The following is a 9614-nucleotide window of genomic DNA, read 5'->3' on the forward strand; positions in this document are numbered from 1 at the left end:
CGTTACTGCCATCGGCCATACCACGTTGAATACGCCGGTTCTCGTCCGATCACCGAAGCTAAGCAACGTTGGGCTCGGATAGTACTTGGAAGGGAGACCGCCTGGGAACACCGGGTGTTGATGGCATTTTTAAATTTTCTTTTAATTCATATGTACCATAATATTTTTTTAAAAATACTTTTAAATTCTTTTATTTAGGTTATTAAATCATTTTAGAATTCAACTCAAACGGTGAAACACATTATGCACCCTGATATTCTTAACTTTCACGTTGAATCGACACCGTTATTGCCATCGGCCATACCACGTTGAATACGCCGGTTCTCGTCCGTCACCGAAGCTAGCAACGTTGGCGCGGTTAGTACTTGGAAGGGAGACCGCCTGGGAACACCGGGTGTTGATGGCAATTTTTTTATTTTCTTTTAATTCATATGTACCATAATTTTTTTTAAATACTTTTAAAATCTTTTTTTAGGTTATTAGTCATTTTAGAATTCAACTCAAACAGTGAACACATTATGCACCCTGATATTCTTAACTTCAGTTCGAATCGCACCGTCACTGCCACCGGCCATACCACTTGATACGCTGGTTCTCGTCGATCACCGAGGGTAACAAAGCTGGTTCCGGATGTAATTACAAAGGAGACCGTCTGCGAACACCGGGTGTTGATAGCAATTTTTTTAAAATTCCCTTTTAATTAATACGTACCATAAAGTTTTTTAAAAATACTTTAAAATTTTTTAATTTAGGTTATTAAATCATTTTGGAATTCAACTCAGTGAAACACATTATGCACTCTGATATTTTTAACTTCACGTTCGAATCGAATTTCACAGCCATCGGCCATACCACGTTGAATACGCCGGTTCTCGTCCGATCACCGAAGCTAAGCAACGTTGGGCTCGGATAGTACTTGGAAGGGAGACCGCCTGGGAACACCGGGTGTTGATGGCATTTTTTTAAAATTTTCTTTTAATTCATATGTACCATAATTTTTTTTAAAAATACTTTTAAAATCTTTATTTAGGTTATAAATCATTTTAGAATTCAACTCAAACAGTGAAACAATTATGCACTTGATATTCTTAACTTCACGTTCGAATCGCACCGTCACTGCCATCGGCCATACCACTTGATACGGGTTCTCGTCGATCACCGAGGTAAGCAAGCTGGTTCCGGATGTATTAAAAGGGAGACCGCTGGAACACCGGGTGTTGATGGCAATTTTTTTATTTTCTTTTAATTCATATGTACCATAATTTTTTTAAAAATACTTTTAAAATCTTTTTTTAGGTTATTAATCATTTTAGAATTCAACTCAAACAGTGAAACACATTATGCACCCTGATATTCTTAACTTCAGTTCGAATCGCACCGTCACTGCCATCGGCCATACCACGTTGAATACGCGGTTCTCGTCCGATCACCGAAGTAAGCAAGTTGGGCTCGGATAGTATTAAGGGAGACCGCCTGGAACACCGGGTGTTGATGGCATTTTTTTAAAATTTTCTTTTAATTCATATGTACCATAATTTTTTTTAAAATACTTTTAAATTTTTTATTTAGGTTATTAAATCATTTTGGAATTCAAAACTCAAACAGTGAAACACATTATGCACTCTGATATTCTTAACTCCACGTTCGAATCGCATTCTCACAGCATCGGCCATACCACGTTGAATACGCCGGTTCTCGTCCGATCACCGAAGCTAAGCAACGTTGGGCTCGGATAGTACTTGGAAGGGAGACCGCCTGGGAACACCGGGTGTTGATGGCATTTTTAAATTTTCTTTTAATTCATATGTACCATAATATTTTTTTAAAAATACTTTTAAATTATTTTATTTAGGTTATTACATCCTTTAGAATTCAACTCAAACAGTGAAAACATTATGCACCTGATATTCTTAACTTACGCACTATCAGTGGCATCGGCCATACCACGTTGAATACGCTGGTCTCGCTGATCACCGAAGGTAAACAAAGTTGGCCCCGGATAGTAATTACAAAGGAGACCGTCTGCGAACACCGGGTGTTGATAGCAATTTTTTTAAATTTCTTTTTAATTAATACGTACCATAATAGTTTAAAAAAATACCTTTAAATTCTTTTATTTAGGTTATTAAATCATTTTGGAATTCAACTCAACGGTGAAACACATTATGCACCTGATATCCTTAACTTCACGTTTGAATCGACCGTTACTGCCATCGGCCATACCACGTTGAATACGCCGGTTCTCGTCCGATCACCGAAGCTAAGCAACGTTGGGCTCGGATAGTACTTGGAAGGGAGACCGCCTGGGAACACCGGGTGTTGATGGCATTTTTAAATTTTCTTTTAATTCATATGTACCATAATATTTTTTTAAAAATACTTTTAAATTCTTTTATTTAGGTTATTAAATCATTTTAGAATTCAACTCAAACGGTGAAACACATTATGCACCCTGATATTCTTAACTTCACGTTGAATCGCACCGTTACTGCCATCGGCCATACCACGTTGAATACGCCGGTTCTCGTCCGATCACCGAAGCTAAGCAACGTTGGGCTCGGATAGTACTTGGAAGGGAGACCGCCTGGGAACACCGGGTGTTGATGGCATTTTTAAATTTTCTTTTAATTCATATGTACCATAATATTTTTTTAAAAATACTTTTAAATTCTTTTATTTAGGTTATTAAATCATTTTAGAATTCAACTCAAACGGTGAAACACATATGCACCCTGATATCTTAACTTCACGTTGAATCCACCGTTAGCCATCGGCCATACCACGTTGAATACGCCGGTTCTCGTCCGTCACCGAAGCTAGCAACGTTGGCCGGTAGTACTTGGAAGGGAGACCGCCTGGGAACACCGGGTGTTGATGGCAATTTTTTTAAATTTTCTTTTAATTCATATGTACCATAATTTTTTTTAAAATACTTTTAAAATCTTTATTTAGGTTATAAATCATTTTAGAATTCAACTCAAACAGTGAAACAATTATGCACTTGATATTCTTAACTTCACGTTCGAATCGCACCGTCACTGCCATCGGCCATACCACTTGATACGGTTCTCGTCGATCACCGAGCTAAGCAAGTGGTTCGGATGTATTAAAAGGGAGACCGCTGGAACACCGGGTGTTGATGGCATTTTTTTAAATTTTCTTTTAATTCATATGTACCATAATTTTTTTTAAAAATACTTTTAAAATCTTTTTTTAGGTTATTAATCATTTTAGAATTCAACTCAAACAGTGAACACATTATGCACCCTGATATTCTTAACTTCAGTTCGAATCGCACCGTCACTGCCATCGGCCATACCACTTGAATACGCGGTTTTCGTCGATCACCGAAGTAAGCAAGCTGGTTCCGATATGTATTAAAAGGGAGACCGCTGGAACACCGGGTGTTGATGCAATTTTTTTAAAATTCTTTTAATTAATAGTACCATAATAGTTTTTAAAAATACTTTAAAATTTTTTAATTTAGGTTATTAAATCATTTTGGAATTCAACTAAACAGTGAAACACATTATGCACTCTGATATTCTTAACTCCACGTTCGAATCGCTTCTCACAGCATCGGCCATACCACGTTGAATACGCCGGTTCTCGTCCGATCACCGAAGCTAAGCAACGTTGGGCTCGGATAGTACTTGGAAGGGAGACCGCCTGGGAACACCGGGTGTTGATGGCATTTTTAAATTTTCTTTTAATTCATATGTACCATAATATTTTTTTAAAAATACTTTTAAATTATTTTATTTAGGTTATTACATCTTTAGAATTCAACTCAAAAGTGAAAACATTATGCACCTGATATTCTTAACTTACGCACTATCAGTGGCATCGGCCATACCACGTTGAATACGCTGGTTCTCGCTGATCACCGAAGGTAAACAAAGTTGGCCCCGGATAGTAATTACAAAGGAGACCGTCTGCGAACACCGGGTGTTGATAGCAATTTTTTTAATTTCTTTTTAATTAATACGTACCATAATAGTTAAAAAAAATACCTTTAAATTCTTTTATTTAGGTTATTAAATCATTTTGGAATTCAACTCAACGGTGAAACACATTATGCACCTGATATCCTTAACTTCACGTTTGAATCGACCGTTACTGCCGCTTAACTTCAGGTTCGAATAGCACCATCAATGCCATCGGCCATACCACGTTGAACACGCTGGTTCTTGTACGACCACCGAAGCCAAGCAACGTTGGGCTCGGGTAGTACTTGCAGGGGAGACCGCCTGCGAACACCTGGTGTTGATAGCAATTTTTTAAAATTTTTCTTTTAATTCATATGTACCATAATATTTTTCTAAAAATACTTTTAAATCCTTTTATTTCGGTTATTACATTATTTTAGAATTCAACTCAAACAGCCTAATATTTCTTAACTTCGCATTTGAGTCGCTCCGTTGGCCCCATCGGCCATACCACGTTGAATACGCAGGTTGTCGTACGGTCACCGGAGTTAAACAAAGTTGGTTCCGGATAGTAATTGGGAAGGAGACCGTCTGCAAATACCGGGTATTGACAGCAATTTTTAAAAATTTTCTTTTAATTAACATGTACTAAAATATTTTATTTAAGTTATTAGATAATTTTAGTATTCAAATTCTCTTATAACAAGTAAAGCGCAAATGACATTACTTCTCGTTTATAGCATATCATCAAAAATAGTCATTAGCCATTTTATTGTATACACGGGTAACACAATATCGAAGCAAATACTATTAGTGAAAACAGCAAACGATTTCATTATCAATCGTACAAATTCATAATCGTCTTTATTCACTCCCATGTCTAGTATAGCTTGGCCAGCCTATAATTACGCTAGATAGGCAAATGACTGGAGATGATTCATGCAGATGACCACGTTATTCCGTCGAAGCAAATCTGCTAAATGGCTATCAAGCACCATAACAACAGTAGAAGTAGAAAATAAATAAACAGCGTATTTTTATCCGAACATTTTTGTGACACACGTACTTTATTCGTTCATTGTTAAACGTATTAACAGCCCTTGTGACTTATTGTAGATATCACTTAGAAAAGCTTATCAACAGGAAATTCGAATCTTCCTTGACGCGTTGTTGATGTCCAAGTCTTCAGCATCTCCTCGCTAAAAGTTTGTTCATCTCCAAAGTTTGTTTGACGTTGAGCTTCGAATGTCGTAAATGGGCTAGTATATGTTGTTAGTTCCTTGAGTCTTTCGAATTGCTGCTCCTTTCCTGATGGATCCACGATTGCTACACACGCCACCTACAAAATAGAAACTATGTACAACGTCCCGTGTATTCATTAACCTACGTGTACATTACGTCGTGCTACATTTATATAATGTTACATTTGCTGCAACTGCCTTTGTACGTTAACACCTTCTTATACCTGTAAGCAACCTTGCCTAGCAATCAAAATAATGCTGTGGTCAAAGCAAAAACATTAACTACTTGAACTATGGTTTAAAGACTACATTCAATAACGCTAACCTCGAATTCTTTTTTTATTCCAGTACGCCATGCAACTGCTGTTTTTTCTGATGCAGTCTATATTATACACACCTTAGATGGTTTGTGAGTAAGCCTTTGGAGTTTCTTGCGTGTCAAGGCACAAACGACAGGGACGCAATTCGCTTGGGCTTTGTCTAAGAGGTCATTAACCAGCTGATCAAGTCCGGCCGACCCTGGTCCAGGTTCAAGATCTCGTGCTAGCAGCAGCATTCGGATCTTCGAGCTTATCACATACTTGAAGGCCTCTCTCAAACCAAAGTACATGCGTTGTCGGACTCGAGCTTTTATTTCATTACGTTGAAACTGCTGATCTTGGAACGTTTTCAGACCGGTCAGCATATCGGTGGTGAGCTTTTCTATCTATTGAAGAGCACGATTTATTGAAGATGAACTATTAAAAAACAAAGAGCAGATGTCCTGGTTGCTCAGGTTAAAGGCATCCTAAAATCTATCAAGATCTAATGCAAATAAGTACCTATGCATCAATGGTATTGAAACTTTAAGTAGTTCGATCTGACATTTATTAGACCCTCCTGCTTCAGTAATTGCTTCAAATAATCCTATGGTATAAAGATTAAGGCTGTGTGCCGATCACATCTGATTTAAGGGCAGTTTTAATAGAAACTTTAGAAAACCAGGGCCAAGCTACTGCCCTAAATAGATATTTTCTGAGAATCTTTGGGGTCATCCTTAAACTGTCTAAGATGTATTATCGATAGCAAATTCTCTTAATGATTATACAAAACAAGACGCGCATAAGTCAAAAAAATAACGGGGTTTCCTGTAAAAGCCAGATTTCTTATGGTTCTATTTTTTTTCCTTGCAAAATGTGCTGTTGATTTTTACCTCAATAAGCGTTTCTCCGTCAGCTGCCTGTCTCAGACGCTCATAGGCGCGTCGCTCGTCTTTACATGCTTCGACTGCATTTTTTGTAGGTGAAGTTGTTTCTCCGATTTCGTACGCAGGGTTTCCTTGTGCGTCTCGAAAGTCTATTACTGACTTCTTTAACTTCGATAATTTTTTGTTGGAGTCAGATGGCCGTACAATCTTTTTTTTTTTGCCTATGACACATGTAGTAACAATGTGAGACTGTAGTGTCGACAGCTGTTTATGCTGATGAATCTGGCGTCCATTGTCCTAGGCTTTCAAATGTTTGTATTTAGTAGACCGTAATAATACCTTTCAGTAACGTCTGCGTACGAGTCTATAACACACAGTTATACTTTATCTTGTGCAAAGACAGTGACGTTCTTTTATCATTAATTATCGAAATATGCAAATCTGATTCAACCCTAAAAATGTGCAAGAAACTAATTATTGCGTCGATAGATTCAGCAAAAGGTAGTAGAAATTTACAAAAAAAATTATTCATGATTTACTATTACTTAAACCGTAAAATAAAACAAGATTGGACGTTTGAGACTGAAGTTCTGAGTTTAGAATGCACACCTTATGTTACGTAAAAAAATTAGTATCACACCTGACCGCATTATATTCACTTGCATTGTTTCAGGGTCGTTTGGATTTTTGACATAATATGTACCTTTCAATGGCCCGTTTCCCATAACGGCAAAGCAGTCATGCTTGGAAGCTCTATTCAAGCCGTTTTGTGGTTGTCGTCGGGCAGCACGTTTTGCAAGGGCAGTCTCAATAATCAATGATTGCAAGTCTGCAACCATTGACTGTCCAGCCTTAGGTCTCCGTGAGGTAGTCCGAGATGACATCCTGTCAAAAATACCAAGTCGCATGCTATAGATAAGCTGAAAAACCCCTTAACTAGTTGTCAATTCGATACCTCAGTAGTCGAATTATTATACAAAAAAAACTATTTCAAAGTAACTGAAAGTGAATTTCTTTTTTAATTAGTTCTTGTTTCTATGCTGCTCATAGTATGTTATTAAAATGATTTGCTGGGATTTACGTTAGTTTCTTTTTCGACATATGTAAAGTAGTACGATCTTGTTTTTAAAAGAAGCTAAGATCTCTCATATGTAGTGCAATCATGTTCCTACCAAACATTTGTCAGAGGCGTTGCCGGTTGATCGCCCCGATTCGTCGTAGGGAAGGTGCTTTGTATTGAAGGATTATCGACTACAATAGCTGCAAACGTTTCGCTTAATTTTTGCACTGAAGACGATGATCCAGGGTCATGGTTTTTGTTTTGCTTAGCTTCATCTTTCGAAGACTTTTGCACCGTTTTGGTTATTAAAGACGGATTAAAATCCTTTGCAATAGGCGAAAGCGCCATGTTCTTGCTTAAATATTAAACAATGCAAAAATTCATTCTTCTTAATATGATTGTACTAATAAAATATTTGTTAAGATATGTGTGAATTCACTGTAATAATAACTCTTACAACTATGCTCTCAGTTCGTTGTTATTTACAGTTTAAGAAATAAGCCAGGTAAAAAATATACATAATAATAATAACAAACATGAATTCAACATTTATGCATTAATCAATAAAAACCATGATTTAATAACAGTAACTGAAAAATATCAATGCGAGTTCGTTTTAGGGTCCCCATTTTATTCTTTGAGAGTCGACTTTATTCTCAAGACCTTTTACAATGTGCTTTATTTTTGTATGAACTTTCTCAGGTCCTACAAAACTTAAGCCGTGAGGCCAAATAAACAGAAATGCTTACTTTAAAAGATGAATTTCGATTTCGTATCGATTTACATGCTTATTCGACAAATTAATGTTAACGCTTGTACATATTAAATATGCAGATTGAAAATGATATACACTGCCTAGTGCTACAAAAAAGAACATTCCAATATTGTGTCAAAATTAGTTAAATTTTTGTATACGGGGCTGCATAAGCTCACACGCAAATGTCCTGGTTCTTATTCGAATGAACTAATACGTAATATTTTTGCGTATGTGAAAAAAAGTAACCACAGAAATAATGTTGAACATAAATTCGTTCACCTTCTATTTGAAAGCAACGTTGCGTTGTTCATTTTCGGTTTAATCACTCTAGAGCAAAATAAGAACCCGAAAGCTACTCGTCATTACAATAACACGAATAGTAATAACACCAACTAAACATGATGACGGCGTTCATCCATCTGACGAACTAGCCGTTCGATGCAGCTGGTGATTCCACTAGAGAACGCGAAGCGGCAGCAGCAGTGCTAGATTAGACAGCCACCGTGTAGAAACGGCCCGAATGAATTCATAGTATGTCGGCTATCTTCGAATTTTGTATTTATTCGTACGCGGCGCCTTTTTTTAGAAATGTTTACATAAATCTAATTCAAATCGTGACTGCTAGTCAGACATACGAGAAGCTTAGAAATTGCTTAAATCAAGCTTAAAACAATTAAGCGACAACTGATTTACGAGGGGTGCTTCAGATATACGGATGCAGGAACATGTTAATTAGTACAAGGTGGCAAATAAATAGATGTTGTTAAATAGAAATGTTGAAAGAAGTGTAATGCTTCTATATAAATCAGAGATCTGATGATTATATAAATCAATCAACAATTTATGTAAAACACTTCATTTGTCTTTAATCTTTCTTCTGACTAGCGCTTAAAATATGGAAAGATTTTTGCTTTAGCTATTTTTAAGAGGGGGCACTGATCACGATTTAGAATGTTAAACTCACCGAAATTGATGCGTTATCATTCGAAATCCGCTAGCTCCAACAGTGAATAAATCTAGCTGAGAAATCTTAGTGTTCAACTCAGCATAAACTATACAGTCAAAGATAACATTAAACTGCATTTTCATCGTGAAGAAATTAGAGAAGACTTACCACAATATCGCAAAACAAGCTAAGCTCTGTGACACCCATATTGGCAAGAAAAATGCTCTAGCATAAACAGAAGCAAATACCGACAAGCACGTGTGGAAATCTAAACCTCGTTCGAAAAGGTTACTCGTGAGTCATGCTCGTTTACAAAATGATTCACTAAATATAAAACAATTTAAACATTACTTTGAGCCACATGTGATATTCAGTAATACTGACGAGTTAGCGGTATGGTATGCTCACGCATCAACCACTACCCCAACCACTGGTTTCGTCTGATTTGATATACCTAAACAAATAAGCAATTAACTAAGAGGATTTCGACTCATT

At 36.8% G+C, this 9614-nt stretch overlaps 1 protein-coding gene, 4 non-coding genes and 3 pseudogenes across 8 annotated transcripts; 7 read left to right on the plus strand and 1 right to left on the minus strand.

Moving 5' to 3' along the window:
• Nucleotides 1-7: 7 nt before the first annotated feature.
• LOC147758929 (5S ribosomal RNA) lies at nucleotides 8-126 on the plus strand. The gene has a single exon (XR_015319838.1). It is a non-coding gene; the product is annotated as a 5S ribosomal RNA (ribosomal RNA).
• Nucleotides 127-838: 712 nt separating this feature from the next.
• Nucleotides 839-957, plus strand: LOC147758930 (5S ribosomal RNA). The gene has a single exon (XR_015319839.1). It is a non-coding gene; the product is annotated as a 5S ribosomal RNA (ribosomal RNA).
• Nucleotides 958-1661: 704 nt separating this feature from the next.
• LOC147758931 (5S ribosomal RNA) lies at nucleotides 1662-1780 on the plus strand (annotated as a pseudogene).
• Nucleotides 1781-2209: 429 nt separating this feature from the next.
• Nucleotides 2210-2328, plus strand: LOC147758932 (5S ribosomal RNA). The gene has a single exon (XR_015319840.1). It is a non-coding gene; the product is annotated as a 5S ribosomal RNA (ribosomal RNA).
• Nucleotides 2329-2490: 162 nt separating this feature from the next.
• Nucleotides 2491-2609, plus strand: LOC147758933 (5S ribosomal RNA). The gene has a single exon (XR_015319841.1). It is a non-coding gene; the product is annotated as a 5S ribosomal RNA (ribosomal RNA).
• Nucleotides 2610-3575: 966 nt separating this feature from the next.
• LOC147758934 (5S ribosomal RNA) lies at nucleotides 3576-3694 on the plus strand (annotated as a pseudogene).
• Nucleotides 3695-4156: 462 nt separating this feature from the next.
• On the plus strand, nucleotides 4157-4275 carry LOC147758935 (5S ribosomal RNA; annotated as a pseudogene).
• Nucleotides 4276-4963: 688 nt separating this feature from the next.
• Nucleotides 4964-8695, minus strand: Sbp2 (SECIS-binding protein 2). 4 transcript variants are annotated; one of them, XM_086978236.1, is made up of 6 exons: nucleotides 8567-8695; nucleotides 7529-7771; nucleotides 7060-7241; nucleotides 6363-6577; nucleotides 5568-5876; nucleotides 4964-5268 (listed from the first exon to the last, which is right to left on the minus strand). In XM_086978236.1, the coding sequence occupies exons 1-6, from the start codon at nucleotides 8590-8592 to the stop codon at nucleotides 5053-5055; spliced, it is 1191 nt and encodes a 396-aa protein (XP_086834362.1). In that variant the 5' UTR covers nucleotides 8593-8695; the 3' UTR covers nucleotides 4964-5052. The 4 variants fall into 4 exon arrangements, with proteins under 4 accessions (XP_086834362.1, XP_022643657.1, XP_022643658.1 ...); XM_022787922.2 differs by having other exon boundaries at nucleotides 8453-8593; XM_086978237.1 differs by having other exon boundaries at nucleotides 5111-5282; nucleotides 8453-8593.
• Between the last annotated feature and the right edge of the window lie 919 nt (nucleotides 8696-9614).

Source organism: Varroa destructor, unplaced genomic scaffold (genome assembly GCF_002443255.2).
Source record: "Varroa destructor unplaced genomic scaffold, Vdes_3.0 BEIS01000001.1, whole genome shotgun sequence".
NCBI classification, from domain to species: domain Eukaryota; kingdom Metazoa; phylum Arthropoda; class Arachnida; order Mesostigmata; family Varroidae; genus Varroa; species Varroa destructor.